The sequence below is a fragment of the Euprymna scolopes genome, chromosome 23 (assembly GCF_053919585.1).
Source record: "Euprymna scolopes isolate OS-2025 chromosome 23, ASM5391958v1, whole genome shotgun sequence".
NCBI lineage: Eukaryota > Metazoa > Mollusca > Cephalopoda > Sepiida > Sepiolidae > Euprymna > Euprymna scolopes.
In genome coordinates, this window is record NC_136504.1 from 1057480 (window position 1) to 1077623 (window position 20144).

Genomic DNA, 20144 nt, shown 5'->3' on the forward strand with positions numbered 1-20144 from the left:
ATTAAGGCAGTTTTTTTGTTTTAAGAGGGTGTTTGACACTCATATTTACGGTTAGTAGTTCATAGTTATTGGCTTTTTAAAATGTTATGGCTTGGATCTTGAACATCAAATTACTTTTAAATATGAAAAAATTATGTAAATGAAGGTGTGAAACTTGACAAGAATTAAGGTAAGCAGGCAAAAATAAATTTCATTTAAAACAAGTGACGTCACTCTAACAGAAAATGTGACATTTGGAAAAGAATCAAGTACTTTTTGCCCACCTATTTAAATATCAAAAAAACTTTACTAAAGCTGACAAATATATCACAAATTTTGGATAAATTCGATTTTTTATTTTTGAATTACGTTTTTTGTCTAAGTGACATTATTTCATTAAACTTTCCAGAAACTGACCATCCCCTACAAATATTAAAATATTGATTTTGCATTTTCTTATATATATATATATATATATATATATATATATATATATATAATTAGCAATGCAAGACACCATAACGTTCAGCGCCGGACAAGGCACTTGCTGCTACTTAATTTGACACTCATAGTCTTTAGATCAGTAATAATTGCATTTCTCCTCCTTCCATCAAAATAAAACTTATATAACTGAATTTACAATAAAATTTACTTTAAAATGGTATTTTTATATTTTTGTTGTGATTTGTATATTCAATGAAATCGCTATTTAAATCCAATTATTAATGAGGAAACATGTCAGCTATAGCATGTCCGCTGGCAGTAGATCACTTTTTGCAAATAAGCAGTCGGGCGTGTTCACATAAATACTCGATATGGAAGTTGTATCCGTCGACGACGTTTCTAGTTTTTTTTTTTTTTTTTTTTAAAGCTAATCAGGGAAAAGAATTGTTACGGAATTTGAACACAACACGTACGTTTTTCCAGTCAAAAGTTAGAAAATCTCAACGTTGACACTTAATAGTACAAAGATAAGTAAAGATAGAAACTGTGTTCAAACGCTATTTAATAGCGAATATATTTTCTCTTGTCCTAAAATTTGAAAAGAATCGGATAAAAACTTTTTATGCACGAGTCGATAGAAGTCATGACGGACGCATATAAACATAAGAAAAATCTGTAAACAAGTATTCATCAACTAACTTATGAACAATAAGTATTCATTTTTTTTTTGTTATTTAGAAAACAAGTTTTTAATTATGGACAGGAAAAAAATATTAAAAAAAAATTATTTGAAAAAGAATAACCGACAATGAACATTATTTTTTCTTTTTTTGTTGTTCTTGATTTTCGAGTCGCAAATAAAACATCTCAAAGTTAACGCTTTGTAACACAAAGATAAATAAAGATAGAAACTGTGTTCAAACGCTATTTAATAGCGAATATATTTTAATTTCTTTTGTTCTAAAAATTTTAAAAGAATTAAATAAAAACTTTCTATGCACAAATCGATAGAAATAGTGACAACCGCATAGAAACGTGAGAATTTTTGTGTTTCGAGACGCATACAAAAAAAATCTGTAAACATCAACTAACTTATGAACATAAAGTATTAATTTTATTTTTGTTATTTAGAAAACATAAGTTTTTAAAAAATAGATTCTTTGAAAAAGAGTGACTGACAATGAACATGCTTTTAAATGAGTTAAAACACAAAAAAAACACTTATCCAGTTAAGTAAAAGAATAACTTTTATTAGGTTTGCTTTACAACCCAGAGATATGAAAAAGTGGCTAAAGAAACAAATATATAAAAGATAAATGTTACCAAAGGCAAGTTACTCTTCTACCTACCTCGATAAATTAGGTGTTGTAAATGCTTATTCTATTTAAAAAACAAGTAGTGTCGAGTGTTACATAAGAACAAGAAAAAAATGGCTGTGAATTCTCTTGAAGTCTTGACAATGACTTAAAAATAAAAAATTATACAAAATAGTGGTAAAAACTCACCCGATAATTGTCACGGTAACTCAAAGTTATTAAAAATGAAATTTAATTATCCTAATTGATTTAATGAACTTGAAAACATAATTGTAATCTGTACAAAATTTCCTTTTATTTGATATGCTACAAGCCATATTTTGTTAATTTCTTTCAATCATGTCATGATCGCCATCTTGGATTTTTACATGATGTTATAATGGCAAATGATAATATTCATCAGAATAATACTTTCTATGATGATAAAACCTTATTTACCATTTTTCTTAGCTGTTTTATGATGTTTCTACTTAAAGTTGTTAAAATGAAACAAGTCTGCTAATTATAGCATTACAAGTTGATTTTTTCTTTTTAGATAATTATTTTTTTTCAACTTGCATGAAAAGAGCCATGTAAAAGATGTTTAAAACCGTTTGAATTTTGCAAATACTATCAATAGTTCAAAAAGTTATGAGAATTTTAAGTGCCAAAATTTATGCTTTTCCGTCGATATTTTTCTTTAGAAAAAGTGGGCTAAATTACAGACCTCAACATTTCAAAAAACTCGGTAATTTCGCCACCATGTATTTTTCAAGCTATTCTCATGAAACTTGGTACTCGTATGTAAAATTGTGTGCTCTTTCTGATTATGCAGTCAAATCTGATGTATCTCTTTACCATAAGCCATGAATTATAAATTAAGATGTACAAATTTTAATTTTTTTCAACTGGCGCATGGTATCATACAGTGGGTGTCTATTCATGAACAAAACTAAGCATTATACTGGTATTTAAATATAACTTTATTGAGAGCAGGTATTTACCTACCTCCTTACCAAAGGAGAGTTTAATCTGGGGTGTAGCCATTGAATGCCTAAAGAGCATTCATAGCCGGTATTTACTACTCCCCTCAAAATAAAAAAATTGAGTAGATATGAATTAATATAGATTTTGGATTTCTGTAAAAGATGGAAATTCCTATAATTGACCAAAACTTGTGCATTTTGGGACCAATTTTTAATTTTGTAAATCCTCTATCTGGCCCAAAATATACCCCTATTTCTGAGATGCAACCCTAAATCATACACTACATGAATCCTCGATGTAACTTTCACAGTACCAAGATACCAGGAATCCGGATAAGCAACAATTATATATTCACCAGTAAATGGTAATTTTCATCATTTCTATTCGGTTGTTTTACTGAAAATTCAACTATGTAAGAAATAAAACAGTGATTTTTTTTTTTTTATCTTGTTTTCACCTTAACGACTGTACATTCCTGCATTGTAAGCCTTCAAAAAAACACCTTTTATGTATTGGATATGTTTTTTATGATATTTGAAATTTTGTTATTTTATTTCAATAATTTTATTTTTATACTTTCATAAACCACTTGATTCCAATAGCAAAGGAAAGTCTAGGATGGTTGGAAACAATGCAGAGATAAACGCAGATCACATACAGCACCTGATACTTCTAAATGGTCACCCATTTTAGTACTGACCAAAATCAACAATGTTTAGCTGCGGTTAGGGTTAGGGTTAGCATGATTATACCGTATGTGTATGCAATATTAGTTGCAAGCTTAACTAATTTGTATTTTACTAATTATTTTATTAATTAACTATTATTTAATTCATTTTTTATTTTAATATAACAAATAATTCAGTTTTGTAAAATGGTTTTATTTCCTAAAAAAGTATTTAGCATTCATATTCAGATGTTGCTTTAGAAACAAGTTTGAATTTATTCATAAGTTGAAAGCAATGATAAATTGATTTTATTTATTTTTGGTCACACTTTAAAAATTTGTATAAAAAAATTACCAAAATGATAACGTTTATCGATACAAATAAATAAGATTTGGATTCATGTTTAAATTTTTAATGAATGAAATATTGGTTATAGTTAACTAACATACTTCTTAACCTTCGGTGTAGCACTATTGGAAATGGTGACAAGGCAATTCAGTTCCTTCACTTTTATTGTTCTTCAGTATTTCTATTGTGAAATGATTTATTGAAATAAAATATAAGGACATTAACAAAATCATACAGATAAAAATAACAGAATTAGTCTTTATTTGCACTTTAAATAACAATTTAAAAAATAAGTTTTTATTTTATTTGAAAGTTTATAAGAAATATGCTTATGAAATTAGAAAAAAAAGGTTTTTTAAATTTTAAAAAGAAAAAATTTTGTTTGAATTTATATAATAAATATGTTTATGAAGGCATAAAAATAAAATTAAAAATGTTTTTATTTGAAATTTTATAAGGAATATATGTTTATGAAAATATAAAAATGAAATTATTGCAATCAATAAAATTTCAAACATAAAAAAAAGTGTCAAATACATAATATTCCTAAAATAGTTCCAAAATTTTTTTTTAAGTATTTTCAATAATTAAAAAAATAAAAAAATGATTTCAATAATTCTAAAAATAAAACTGGAAATTTTTTTTTCAATTATCCCAATATATATAAAATGAGAACTCTTTTTGTCCCCTATGATTTTGACCTTAATAGGATTAAAAAATCAAGACATTTCATGCAAATGTAATATACACAAACTGCAGCACAACATCTGAGGTGTGTTATAGGCATATGACCTCTCCATTTCCTCGATAATTGTAGATTCCTATATTTTGTTCTGCTGAGAGTTCCCTGCCAAAATCGGTTAAAAATCACTGGAAGTAGTAAAATCTTTTCTCTCTAATTAATTCCTCCTTTCCCCACCACCCATTTACACCGTTGCGTGATGGTTCACAAGTGACAGTTATGAACAAATGTCGGTTTGGTTTTTTGTACTTTGTAGTTGTTTAAAAAAACTGGAATGGAATTTTACCGTGCCTTTCCGTTCTATGGTTCCTATTGGGTGAAACGCACCATGGAATTAATCGATAGCGACATTCCCACAAACATTAATTATCTCCCGCGCTTACTTTTCTGTTGCTTAATTACCATTTGCATTTATACACTAACAAAAAAAAAAAGTATTCTTCCCATTTTTTTTTTTTTATAAAATAAACATATAATACATCATTTCCGTTTTATTTCATTTTGTAGTTCCTTAAAAAAACTGGAATGGAATTTTAACGTTCCCTTTCGTTCTATGCTTTCTACTGGGTGAAACACACCATGAACTTGACCGAAACGAAGGGTTATTTATGCCTTTTTTTTTTTTTCTTTCGTTTTTCGCTGTTTCTTCGTTTTTATTTTTCTGACCACGTTCATTTTTTTCACTTAGTTTTGCTTTTCCGATTTCTTTTTTTAAAGAAGTTTTACGCTTGTTCGATGTTTTTTTTTTTTTGTTTTCGTTTTTCCGATTTTTTTAACAGTTTAACATTGTTTTTTTTTATATTGAAACAGGCTTATTACTTTGCTTATTCTTTACCCCCCCCTACACACACACCTACAAACACCCGGCAAATGCCAGGTACCCCCGCTAGTTATTAAATAAAAAAAGAATGATAAAAAAAACCCATAAAAGAATACATGCATAGAGGAGAGAAAAGCGTGAGAAAAAAAGCAAAGGAACCAAGTTGCTTTGTCACCACTTCTGGTAGCGCTATGCCGGAAGTTAGGAAGTACATTAGCTGACTATAACTGAAATATCTAATGTTTCACGTATGTCAAGTAGTGAACAATTTGTAGCGACAGTCTGATGCTCTACACTCTGAGCTAACTTACGTACTGATAAATAAGATATATAAAGTTTGTATTTATTTGTTTAGTTTTATTTATGAAGCTGATACCAGAGAGAATTCAATTCTTTTTACGGAAACGTCTTGTTTTATGCTTTTATCCTGTAATTGCCTCCATACTAGTAGAATAGCCATCCTGGGACAGATATAACCTGTTAAAATGTCTCTAATTCTCTCTTTTGTTGCAGATGCTTTATGTATAGAAGCACAGGTGGGGCTCTTCCAAGACATAACTTAATCACAAGAGGTTAACAGAAGAAGTCTCCGAGCAACAGAGACTATTCCAGTTGCTTACTCTGTTAAGGAACTAAGGTGTCTAACAGTGGTAGAAGAGCAGCAATCAAAAAAAAAAAAAAAAAAATGGTCCAAGCACATGTATTCACGAATAAGGCGCCTCCACCTTTTGATAAAGAGAAGGATGATCACCAAAAATGGTTGAAGAAATTTAATATTTGGAAATCAATTACAGATGTCGGCAAAAAACAAAAACATGGTGGATTGCTGATTTTACGCCTAGATGAAGCGACTCAAGATAAAGTCTTAGAAGCAGTAGGAAATACTGATATTACTACAGATACAGGTTCAGATAAAGTTATTTTAGAATTGTCTAAACTCTCTGAAAAAAAAAAAACTATCAGCGCTTTTGAAGCGTATGAAAATTTTGAACTCTACAAAAAGACAACAGTCTCTTACTATTCCAAATTATATAACAGAATTTGAACTTAGATGGAAAAATGGCTAAAACACATGGCATGACTATGTCAACAGATATACTTGCTTATCATTTACTGAAATTGGCAAATTTACCTCAACATCAAGAACAACTAGTGAGAGCCACAGTCACTGAATTAAACTATGATAAGATGTGTGAACAAATGAAAAAAAATATTTGGAACTGCCCCTCAAGGCTCAAAGTTCAATATCAAAGTAGAAACTGATTTCACAGAAGAACCCACTGTACATGGTACATTTTTTGGTAGAAACTTTCAAAGCAGAAGTAGAGGCCAACGTGGAAGAGGCAGATGGCCTCCACGGAATTTTAAAAGTGACTCTTCTTTCTCTGTTGGTCGTCATCATAAAGTAACAGAGAGAAGACATTTCAAAAATCCCCTAGATCAATATGGTCAGGTCACTAGATGTCTCAATTGTGACTCAAAGAATCACTGGGTACAAAACGGCCCAGATATAATCTCAAGTGTCAGAAATACGTCATACACAACAGAAACATCAGTTGTTGATGATTGTGATTATCAAGATCATCCCAGTGAGGACATTTATCATGAAATAACCTTGTTTCAGGATGTATTTTCTAGCTCTGAAGATATGAAGGGTCTGGTTGGTGAAGCTATGAATAGTGCTGTTCTTGACTGTAGTGCCACAAAAACAGTTTGTGGACAAGTGTGGTTCTCATGTTATTTAGATTCCTTATCAGAAAATGATAGAAAAAGTGTACAATATAAAGATAGCGATAACAAATTCAAGTTTGGTGATGGCAACTGGATTCGTGCTTCGAAGACTGCCTGTATACCAGTCACTATTGGCAAGATTGAAATCTCTATCATCACTGATATTATAGATGCAGACATTTCCCCTTTTGCTGGCTCAATATGAGTTGAAATCTACAAAAGCAAAAATTGATTGTGAAGATGATACCGCTATAATTATGGGACAAAAACTTTTGCTATCTTTAACTAGTAGTGGTCACTACTGTCTTCCTTTGTCTAAACAAAAGCAAATTCTTGTTCAAGCAAGTAGGAATCCAAAGGTCCAGGTTACACTTTGTAATAAGCATGTGTCTTCAAAGGATGCTGCCCTGAATCCAATGCATCGTCAGTTTTCTCACTGTCCTCCGAGGAAAACCATTGAACTGCTATATAGTGGAGGAAATGATAATCAAGAAATTATTAATGAAATCTATAAGATATTGAAGAATTGTAAGATCTGCAAAGAATATCAAAGAGCCCCTCCAAGGCCAATTGTTGGCTTACCCATGGCAACTAGGTTCAATGAGTGGGTAGCTGTGGACCTCAAACAATTTAGGAAGGTTTATCTGTTGCATCTGGTTGACCATGCTATCAGACTTTTTGGAGAAACAGTAATAAGAAATAAATCTACATCTACAGTTGTCAGAGAACTCTTCAAAGTTTGGATTTCAATTTATGGTACTCCCTGTAGTTTACTTACTGACAATGGAGGGGAATTTGCAAATGCAGAAGTTTTAGAGTTCTGCAAACAACTGAATATTAACGTAAAAACAATAGCGGCTGAATCTGCCTGATCAAATGGCTTAGTAGAAAGACACAATTGTATCATGGGGGAAATGATTCGGAAAACAGTTGCTGATTCTGGCTGTTCACTTGAATTTGCTGCTATGTGGTGTCTCTGTGCAAAGAACAGTCTGATAAATGTTCATGGTTTCAGCCCATTCCAGCTTGTTTTTTCTCGGAATCCTACACTACCATCTCTATTAACAAATAAACCCCCTGCACTGAACCCAGAGGTTTCCAGTGATATCATTAGAGAGAATTTAAATGCATTGCATTCAGCTCGGAAAGCATTTATTGCTACAGAAAATTCAGAAAAACTGAAGAGAGCACTTAGACACAATGTTAGAACTTCAGGAGACATCAAGTACTTCACTGGTGACATTATATATTATAAACGTTTGGACAGAAGGAGGTGGAGGGGGCTGGCTACTGTTTTGCGTCAGGATGGTCAGCAAATTTTGGTGAAACATGGTAGCACATATGTCAGAGTACATCCTTCTCGTCTTCGATTAGAAAAGCCCACAAAATCGGTGATAAGTAGAGTGAACTCGGCAACTTTGAAACATGAATCTACTACAGATGAACAATCTAAAGACTCATTTTCAGGTAACAGAAAATAAAACATCATTTGAAGATATATCAGACGATGATTCACTGAGTGACAGCAATAGTGAAGAAAGTAAACAGTGTGTCACTAATAATACTGCTCCAGCAGCAAGCATCAACAAAAATGAAAGCTCTGGCAATGATCTACAACTCCAAGATAGATCATACAGATCAAAGCCTTATATCACTGTAAATGGATTTTAAAAACAAAAATTATAGATGGCAAACACCTTGTTAAAGCACAGTTAGTCACTAGGGGCTTTGAAGAAAATGACGCCTTTAGAACAGACAGCCCTACCTTCCTAAAGGGGAGTGTAAGAGTTGCATTATGTATCATTTCTTCTAAGGGTTGGAAATTGCATTCCCTTGATTACAAAACTGCCTTCCTTCAGAATCAAAAGCTTGAAAAAAAAGATCTTTGTTCAACCACCTAAAGAAGCAAAAACATCCAAAGTTTGGCGCTTGAACAAGTCCGTGTATGGTCTTCAAGATGCACCTCGCGAGTGGTACCTTACCTTAAGAAGAGCTGTTCTTGATGTTGGATGTAGGAAGAGTTTGGTTGATCTTGGTGTGTTCTTCTGGCATAATAATGACAATCTGGAAGGAATATTAGTCACTTATGGAGATGATCAGCTGTGGGGTGGTACACAGCAATTTGAAAATGAAGTTATTGAAAAGCTGAGGTTGTTGTTTGTGGTGGATGTTGAAAACACTAGTGCCTTTATGTATGTTGGAATAGAGTTAACTCAATATCCTGATAAGTCAATCTGTGTCAATCAGAATAAGTATGGCCAAAGTTTGTCTGAAATTGCTATAGTAAAAGATAGATCTGCAGATAAATCTTCTCCATTAAATACTGAAAAGATCAAAATACTCAGATCCACATTAGGTAAAATTAATTGGCTTGCAAATACATCAAGACCTGATCTAAGTTTCAGTGTACACCAAGCAAGTATCTCTCAAAAAGCACCAACTATAGAAAACAAAAAAAAACTAAATAAATTAGTAAGAGAAATTAAATCAAGGCCTTCCTCAATATTATTTCCAAGGTTTGAAACTCTGTCAAACTTGATGCTGAAGGTATATTCAGATGCAAGCTTTAACAGTACAAAAGGCGGTGGTAGTTAGGCTGCATACATTTAATTTTTAACAAATGGTGAATTATCATGCCCCATTGTCTGGAGTTCTTCGAAAACAAAAAGAGTAGTAAAATCTGCACTAGCAGCTGAAACCTTGGCTCTTGTTGAAGGTTCTGATCATGCATATTTATGGTCCAAACTAATTGCCAAAATCATATTTGGTGAAAAGGATTTCTCTCTACCCATCACTTGCTTAACGAATAACAAATCTTTATACGATGCTACTCATTCATGCAACCATCTCGAGGATAGACGTCTTCAATTCGAAATCTCAAGCATACGAGAATCCATAGACAAACAAGAAATTGATGTTGAGTGGATTGAGGGTGAAAACCAACTTAGTAATGTATTAACAAAATTTGGAGCCAATAGCTCCAAGTTATGTGAAGTGCTCCAAAAAGGACATTTCTAACGAGCTATATTGATCAATCACTTAAGCAAGCTTGTGAAAAAAAAAAAAGGAGTCAATATAAAGGAAAGGTTACTATATTAAAGTTTTAGTAAACTAAGTTTTTTGTTTGGTGATGGAACTGATTAGAACTGCATGCCTGTGGAACTCTGTTCCGTCTGCCTGCTTCCCACCTGACTACAACTTGGATGTCTTCAAGTCCAACGTTAACAAATTCCTAATGAACCGCCCCCTTAAGTAAACACTTCATCAAATCTCCACACTAACGTAATGTACTTGCAATAACCCTTATCCCTGAGTGGCTTCCGGGCCTTGATAAGTGGTGATCACTGTGTAAAAAAAAAAAAAAAAAAAAAAAAAAAAAAAAAAAAATGTACTCTACAAAGTGATCGGTGTGTAGGATAATTTAATTTTTTAGTTTCACTGATAACTATTTGTTTCGGGAAAGATGTATGCAGGTGATATGAGTGAGGGGTAATGTGTGTTGCTCTTGGGAGCCTTTTGGAATGGACCAATCTGATGGGTAGCAAACAGAGAGAGAGGCCAGATTGTTAAAGTGTCTCTAATTCTCTCTTTTGTTGCAGATGCTTTGTGTGTAGAAGCACAGGTGGACCTCTTCCAAGACATAACTTAATCACAAGAGGTTAACAGAAGAAGTCTCCGAGCAACAGAGACTATTCCAGTTGCTTACTCAGTGAAGGAACTAAGGTGTCTAACATAAGCAATATAGCAATAGTTATAAATTTGAATTTTTTGCTTTCTTTCTGTTGGGAACAGTTTCAGTGGCACCTCTTAAATGGTATAGTTTAAAAAAAAATAATAATAAAGTACTAACATGCCCATGTTACATATCCTGTTGCCTAGAACACATATTTAAAAACTATATATTAACAATTCTGTAGATGAACTGTAATTTCATTGACACAGAAGGTCTTTAATATCTAAAAAACACACACACAAAAAAAAAAAAACACACTTCTAGACTGTATCAACTTTTCAGCATCTCAAAAACGAGAACAATCCGAAAAAATAAAAATAAATAAAAATAAAAATTAAATAATTAGATGGACAACTGCAATCACCATCTATGAACACCCGGGGTTTATTACAAGCTGTCCCTTTCTGGGGGAAGTTCTGTTTTTATTGATTAGGATCTATATTTATTTAAAAGTTTTATTATAACTTACTATTATTTAGTTACAACTTAATTACATTAATTGATTACAAAAGTCATTTGTTAATCTGTTTCTATTTAGATTTAATAATATGCATAATCCCATTTCTTCAAATTATCTGCATTTTTGTGATATGCTAAAAAGTCCATATGGTCTTCAAGTGTTTTGTTTCAACAGTAAAGGCCTTTCATCTTAATGAAACCACGATCAATCTACAGAATCTGACTTTTGTGAAAAGATAACTTAAACCCACAAATTTATCTTTTTTTTTTTTCACACAATTCACATTTGACCTGCAATGACAGCCATGTCCAACAAGTAATCTTTTATTATATAAATCTCAGTTTGTTTGTGTGTTCGCTAAAAACTTATCAGCCGCACCTGACCGGGTTGAAACTGGTACCCTCTGAAAGAGCAATACCTCAGATGCACAATATGTGAAAATTAGAAAAAAAAAAAAAAAAAAAAAGATTCTGTGGCTACCAACTGGACCACTTTTTGGAAGGGGTGAGGATCATTTTTTGCATCGTTTCTGCAAGTCAGGCATGCATATCAAACTAAAATTATATCTAAAATGTTTATTTTCAACGTCATGATGTCATAAGCATAAGTGGTCCCGTGAGCAAAAGCGCTTGCTAGTAAAATTTTTCCCTTCTTTTTCATTTCATGTTCGAACCTGCCCGCCGCAGCTCATTTTTTTTTTTTTGCGGTCGCATGGGCACGCGCTACTATTTTGATTGAAAGAAAAGTTGTTTTGATTTATTTATTTTTTTTTTTCTTTAGAGGGGAGGGGGAGTCCAATGCATGGGAACAAAAAGTGCTCAATACCTGGAAAATAGCTTCTCTTCATATCCCTTCTGCCGAAATATCTGGTGAGGAGGTTGTTGCATACTTCTTTTGGGTGATTCTGTTTTTTTTATTTTTAAAATTGTTGTGGGGGTATCGATGAAAGTGCTCAGTATCCTTAGCGGCTGTGTCCAAACCGAACTTCATGTCCATGCAGGCAACGCCGGATATCCATGCTAGTCTTTATATAATAAAGAGCAAATGTCTATCAGTATATCCAGCTAAAACTTGGAGGATCCCCCATCCCCCACACACAAAAAAAACAAAAAAAAAACAAAAAAAAACGGCATAACCAGAAGGTATAATATTTATTAAAAAAAAAAAAAAAAAAAAAGAAAAAAAAGTTCATTATTTGGAGGTCCAATTGCTATTTTTAATGTTATCATGTAAAAGGAAGTAACTGATTTTTATTTTCACAGATTTATTTCCCCTCACACCGATACATATTATGTGTGTTTATGTCCAGGAAGAGGAATGGGTTGGGTAAAGAAGAAAGAGGGATGGAGAGAGAGAAAATGAGGAAGGGAGAAAGATCAAGATATAAAAGTTAACTATCAATATCATACTTTTGTCCCAGGAAATATGTAGTAACCATGTTATTTGTTTTTTTTAACAAATTTGGGGGCTTGTTATTTATTTTATTTTTAATCAATTTGTCGCATTTTGTTTTTTCTGCTGGGAACAATGGAACCAATATTTTTAATTGTAATTTATATATCTATAAAAGTGAACGTGTATGTGTGTGTACATTTCCCTACGCAATAACTGTCGATTTTAAGTCTAAAAACTCGAAATTTGATATACAGGATACTGAGATTTGGGAAAATCTTTGTGATCGGTTTTCGGCCAGAAATTTGGCTGTTAAGGGGTCAAAGTTCAATGATTTGACCTTTGAGAACTCTACCAAACTCCGACAATTTTGGGTTTAAACACTTCAAATTTTAGATATAAGTTCCTTGGACATAGATCTAACTTAATAATTTGATTTGAGCCCAAAATATTAAATGTTAAGGGGTCATAATAGGGGTCAAAGTTAAAAAAAATTGATCGTTTTTTTTTTTTTTTTTTTTTTTTTTTTTTGCTCAACATACACTGCCAAACACCCGGGCAACGCCGGGTTGAAATGCTAGTATAAATATAAATTTAAGCTTTAAATCTGCCACAACGTCCAGCTATAATGTAACAGCCATTTGAATATTGTATGCCATGTATGAAATATTAAAATATATGAAGCTGAAAAATCAATATAAAAAAAATAAATAAAAAATAAAAAAAACAGAAAAGGTAACAAACCTGCAATCTGGAACAGGTAAACTCGGCCGCAATTGGCCAATCCACCCAAGAGAAAAATGACCGTAAGTGACGTGCACACAGATTGAAGTTTGTTGTTAAGGTCGCCTTCTTTGCAAGCCGTGTTGATGATATCTACAACTTTTCCTATGCAAAATGGGACAGACATTGTAACTGTACTAGAAACCAGTAGCAAGATGATACCACCTGAAAATCAATAAGAAAGATTGAAAGATATTAGGAAAAAATATATATAATCTATTACATCTATAAAAGTGAGAATGTGTGAGGACACTTTTCAACCTATATACAAGGTTGGTTGGTTGTTTTTGTTTTACGGCATATCAACCCTTTCCGGGTTATTTAATGCCGAATCCAAAGATTTTAAAGAAAAATTTTTCCAATAGAATATATTTGTTGTTTTCATGTTGGTTTCTATTTAACCCATAGTTGGAACCCTAACAGGTACTACCACTCCGGGTCAGAGTGGACCTGGGAGCAATAGTAATTAAAGGGTGGCTCCACACTCCCCAAAGCCCACAAGCTGGGGCCTCACCACTGGATATAGTTTAAGGTCATATCCAGGACCCCCATTGAGGGACTTTTACCCTCTGCAGGAGAGAAGTCGGTGTATTCTAATGCATAGGACATATCCATTGAATCATTTCTCTCCATGCAACAAATGTCCTCAATCTTTGCTTTCATATTTAACTTCCATAAAACATCGCACTCCATACACAATCTTCTCTTGGTCGACATTGGTAACACTTTGCTAATTAGTAAGAACAAAAGTTTCCAACACACCAGTACCAGCTCCTACCTGTGCTCCAATAGCAACAGAATTTCTCAACAGCCTCGCCATCCAAATATAATTTTTCCACATCACTGTTAGTATCTGCCTCCATTGTCTTACATTTCTTGCACACATTTTTTATTTTATTGTTTCAACCCAAACAAGGTACAGAGCTTCTTATCTGTGAGGGGCTACTGTTTCAGACCAGATTTGCAGGGATACTATTTATGGAGTTGGGCAACGAGATGTCTGTTCACATTACACTTGAACTTCTGCATGACAGTACAGTTAGGGAAGCAGGAGCTCGGGAGGGAATTCTAAAGTGCAGTAGCCCGAAGGTAAAAAAGCTATTTGAGTAGAAGGTTTTACAGTATCTAGGGATCTCTATAATGTTGAGGTGGGATTTTGCTGCTTGTTGGGTTTGCCAAAGATATTGTCGTTGAGGGGGTACCAGTTCTCAAAGTCATCAGAGCACTTGAAATACTTGTAAAACAGGCACCAAGATGCCACGTTTTGGGGACAGAGGTTAGAGTTTAGTTCAAGACTTATTAGGTTGGCGACTAATGGCAGATACATCAGCCCAAATGTAGCAATAATATTATTCCATGCATGGACGAACTGTGGCTTTGTAGAGATACAGGATACTCTCAGTGTGAGTAGCCTTTTAGCACAGTTGAGACATATACTGGTTATTATCTCTTAACCTATATGTAATTCCCCTGCACTTCATATATACTCAATATAGTGATGGGACTTATTCAAATGTCTTTTCTGATTCCAATGTAAATTACAGATTCCGATTTTTTAAAAATCTCTAAATATTTAACTATAGAGTTGTTCCTTTTCCGCTCGATTACTGTTAAAAAAAAAAAAAAAAAAAAAAAAAACTTACGTGTGCAGACATTTTCTCAAATGTAAAATCTACATTTGTAGGGGGCATGATGTATAGATCTTAATTTTAAAATTGTAGTTTAACATTAATAAATATTTATTATTTTATTATTTCCAGCAGTGGAAGATTTTACTTTAAACTAAATAAATTAAAAACAAAAAGTTAAGGATCGTTTGTGGCATTGTAAAGTGTCGGCAAGACGACGTATATTTGAAAGCACCTTCGTTGCCTTGAATGTCTCGTTTAAGTAACCCGCTCTTGCCTTTCATGTAAGCGGGCGAGTCTACTTCTATGAGGATGTGACGCCAAGATCACTCCAGTCTTGTAACTGGGCATATTGGGTTCAATTCCACCTCTACAGGCATTTTTTTTTATTCAAATACCGATACCATTAAATATTCAAATCTTTTCAATTCCCGATTTTAATTAATCACCCCAACACCGACTCCATACTTTTCCATAAAAAGTTACATTTTTGAATTTAACAAAAACAAGGATTTATTCTTTCTACAATAGAGGGAAGAAGAACTTTAAGTAACATACTTAATATCTACAATTTCTATATGCTCATATCTACTAAAAATATGGCCATCTTGCTATCTAAATCTAATCACTTATACTGGATCTTTGATAGCTTATATCTTTCTTTCAGTTATACCTGTACTAAAATGTACTCTAATCTTAGTTATATCGCTACTAAGATCAAATTAGCCAAGTGCAAAGTTACAATATCAGGAACTCGCTTGAGATGCTTTGTGCCTGGCCTAAATTCCTGACTAGAACAAGGAACCATAACTCGCCATGTGTTGTTTCTCTCAAAACTGAACAAATGCCACTGCTAGCATACTACGTATATCCAATTATATTCAATATATACTTTACCTCCATGAGGACTGCCTTTGTCTGTTTTGCATGTTAAACATTCCAAATTTTTTTTTTGTTCCTTGCTCTATCCAAAACTCTATATCCTAATGTGTAATTATACTGTATTCTGTAGGGTAAAATCCTCTCTTCTGAAAACCAATTGCTCTACTTCCCAAGCTGCCATTAAATCTCATACATTGCATGTATGTTTGGAGATGGGTTTAGCTTTCAACCCTTAACCATAGCATAATTGATTAACACTAAACATCTATAGATTTCTACTGCTAAGGCATGCATTAGAGTAGACTTATCATTTAGCTAAGCTATAAAATAGATACTTATTAGTCACAGTCTTGTACTTAGATTTAAAATGATCTATATTCAGTAGCAACTCTTTATCTCTCTTTCCCTTAGATAGAAGATAGCATTACAATAATCAACACCAACATCTGAACCGATACTCTTTGTTATGCAAAATACAATTTCCAGATTTTAAAAGCCGATGTTATCTTCCTTTGTTAGAAGTCAGAAGATAAGAAACATACTTAACATCTACAATCTCCATATATTCATATTTACTGAAAATATGCCCGTATATTTATACTTAATTATAATTTTTTTTCCCAGTTATACCTGTACTGAATTGTACTTCAAATTATAAATATGTTGTCACTTGTATCTATATTGAATATTATCCCTCCTGTCGTGGTCCTGGATATGACCTTAAACTATATCCAGTGGTGAGGCCCCAGCTTGCGGGCTTTGGAGAGTATGGAGCCACCCTTTACTTGCCATTGCTCCCAGGTCCACTCTGACCCGAAGTGGTAGTACCTGTTAGGGTCCCAACTATGGGGTAAATAGAAACCGACGTGAAAACAACAAATATATTCTATTAAAAAATTTTTCTTCAAAATCTTTGGATTCGGCATTAAATAACCCGAAAAGGGTTGATATGCCATAAAACAAAACCAACCAACCAACCAACCCTCCTGTCATTTTAAATATTTAGTTTGAGCACTAAATTTTACTTTAACATGTTATCCTACATATGAACCAACATTTGAACAATTGTTTTTAAATTTTACTTTAACATGTTATGCTATTCCTAAACCAACATATGAACAATTGTTTTAACCAAATATTAACTCCTCTCTCCCCCAAACCAACCTGTTGCAAATTTAATTGCTTCCACTGCATGAATTTTTACTTATCCTCTCTTCCAGTAAACAATGAAATGGAAAGCATAGTACTCTCCTTTTTAAATCATTTTGAGGAGTATAACTTTTCAGTAGATATATAACCTTTACTAACTAACCCATTAACATTAACCACCCATGTGGGGGTCGCAGAAATACCTGGTTTAGGACTCAGGTGCAGAGAAAACCCCATCGGTGCTGATGGATCCATAGATCTTCCCAGATCATCTGTCTAGAAAAAGGAAAACTCTGAAGCTTAACCTATTGGGAGGGAGGCCTCTTCAGTTCTCAGCGACAACCTTCCTAGAGCTGGGGACTCAAATTACCGATTAGCAAACCTAAACTGCTTAAGGAGTAGATAGGCTCCATCTATTGTCTGGCTTCATACTCCTTTGCCTATTAGCCAGGCATAGAGGTGCTATCACAGGGATTTGACAGAAACATCTAGTGGTCGACATTGCTCCCTGACTATGGCAATAAACGTTTTCTTCACTCATGTCAGATCCCATCCCCTAAAACTGGGTACTTTGGGGGTGCTTGAGTGCCATATTTGCCAGTGCAATTGGATTGGGTTGACTTTTGTCTGATGGGTTGAGGGTACCGGATTGACAGTTTCTGGCTGCTGTTTTGACTGATAGTACAAGAACCCTAACTCTTTGGTAGTGCTTAGAGCGGCTGCTCCATCAACAGTTATATAATATCGGGATGGCTGTAGTGCCATATTGCACATGGAAATGAACCCTGCACCCATCTCCTGTTTTCAAGAATTCTGGTGAAAAAACTGACCCATTAAATTATCACCCTATTAGCCTCCTCCTGCTTTTCGCATCCTTAATTAACCAAGCTTTAGTCCATCAACTTACAGCTGCTAAACTTCTGACCAATCAACAATATGGATTTAGGCAAGCCTGTTCTACAGCAGATATTCTAACTGTAATCTAATCATACACTGGACAAAGCAAGAGAGGGTAGAGCGCTAGCCCTAGACATATCTAAGGCTTTTGACGGGGTATGGCACGATGGTCTTCTCAGGAAAATCAGATCATACGGAATCACTAGACAAATACTTAACATAATTAAATTCTTCTTAAGAAAAGAATCTAGGTTGTCCTTGATGGTCATACATCTAAACAATAAATGTGGATATACCTCAGGAGTCGATCCTTGGACCTTTATTCCTAATATTCATAAATGACCTCTCTGATAAAATTGTCTCTGAGATAGGTCTATTTGCTGAGGACATCATGCTCTATAACAGGCACGAGGGGAAAACAAATGAATACATATCTAAGGAAATGGCAAAAACACTAGAGGATGACTTCCAATCTGTAGTGGAATAGGGTCAAAAATGGATGGTCACATTCAATGCTGCTAAGACTAAACTTGTTTCCTTCAATAATTACAAGAAACATTCTTAACCACCAATAACAATTGCTAAAGATACATTACCTGAAAGTACTTCTTTTAAACTCCTTGGCCTAACGTTCACAGGGAACACAAGTTGGAACAGATACATTGAGAGCATTGCCAGAACCGCTGCAAGGAAGGTGGGCTCTCTCTAACGTGATAGAAAGCTACTTACGCCTGAAAGTATCCTGTACCTCTATAAGGCATTTAAAATTGTGGTAAAAATGTCACAGAAATGTATGGAATGCTTCAGACTGCTTTTGGACCATCTTGTATGAATTGAGCGTCAGTTTTTGAGTGGTTTAAGAAATTCAAGGGAGGCTAGGAGTCTATGAGGGATGATGAGATGTGGGAGAAATAAAGAAGTCAGAACACCAGAGTTGATTGGCCAAATAATTTCATGGATAAGGATTGTTGTGTATGAATAGAGACAATAAGTGCACAGTTTGATGTAAGTGTGGGAACTGTGTACACAATTATTCGCGAGGAACTGACGATGCGAAAGATTTGTAAAAAGTTTGTCCCAAGAGTGCTCTATTCTTGTTACAGACTATTTAACCAAGATGGCATCAAGATAGTTCCTCACCTTCTCTATAACCCAGACCTTGCTCCCTGTGACTTTTGGTTATTCCCTATGTTCAATGAAAACCTTAGAGGCTGTCGTTATGAAACAATTGAAGAGATGAAAGAGACTGACAAAGGTACTTGTACTTGATATACTCACGCAAAAGGACTTCCATGGGGCCTTCCAAAAGTTGTTGGAACAGTACAAGTGCATTGCAGCCAGAAGAGATTACTAGAGGTAGGGAGTACTGGGTCGGGTCTTCAGATTTTGGTGGAGACCCCCTCAGATCAAAATATGCACTAAACCTAGGTAAGAATCGAAAAAATTTTGAAAAAAAAAAATCAAAATTCATCTATTGGCGCCATTTTTTAGATTTTTAGGCTCCGGGGGCCCAAAAACGCCCATTTACCCATCTTTGCAAAAGAAGGGATAAGAAATAGCAGTTGAAACTTAGGTATTTTCACTTCTTTTGACTTGATCAATGAATTAGGATAGGAATGACACAATGTATAGCTAAATTGAGTTTTATTTTAGCATATAAAAGTCATTTTTTAGTACAAAATCGGGATTTTAGCACAATTTTCACGGTGATTTACACCCTAGATGTCATTCATTTTGCTGAAAGAAATACCCTTAATCGTCCAGTGTTCCAAATCTGGTAAATTTTACATAAGAATGTTTCTTACAAAGCTTCATACAAAAATTGTAAGTGTTATTTAACTAGTTTCCCAAGTGGCCTGGGGACTAGTACTAGTAGAATCGAATGATTGATAACATTGCAGTGTTATCTGAGAAAGGAGTTGTTTTGTTTATTTGGTCAGTTCAAAATGAGACTCTGAAATGTAGAGTCTCCTTGCTATGTTATTTTTATCATAATCATAGCACACAGTTGAAATCTCCTTCTCCTTGGGTCCATTCATATTTTTATTTGGGTCCATTTTGAATATCCTGACACAGTTATATTTCTCTTTCAGGATTGTATTGAAGAGTCAGCCGGTAGAATGAGTAGTGTTGCAGCAGTGGAGCAGGAGGAGAAAGTTAAACATCTATCTCTTTACAGAGAAAGACGTTTTACTAAACTGGGATA

The 20144-nt window shown here is 33.8% G+C and overlaps 1 protein-coding gene across 2 annotated transcripts in view; it reads right to left on the bottom strand.

Moving 5' to 3' along the window:
* Positions 1–20144, bottom strand: part of LOC145245723 (ATP-binding cassette sub-family B member 10, mitochondrial-like) — a 97824-nt gene that overhangs the window by 61380 nt on the left and 16300 nt on the right. For both annotated transcript variants that reach the window (XM_080107265.1, XM_080107266.1), the window contains exon 2: positions 13344–13547. In XM_080107265.1, the coding sequence (XP_079963391.1) occupies positions 13344–13547 (204 nt within the window). The remainder of the gene's footprint in view (positions 1–13343; positions 13548–20144) is intronic.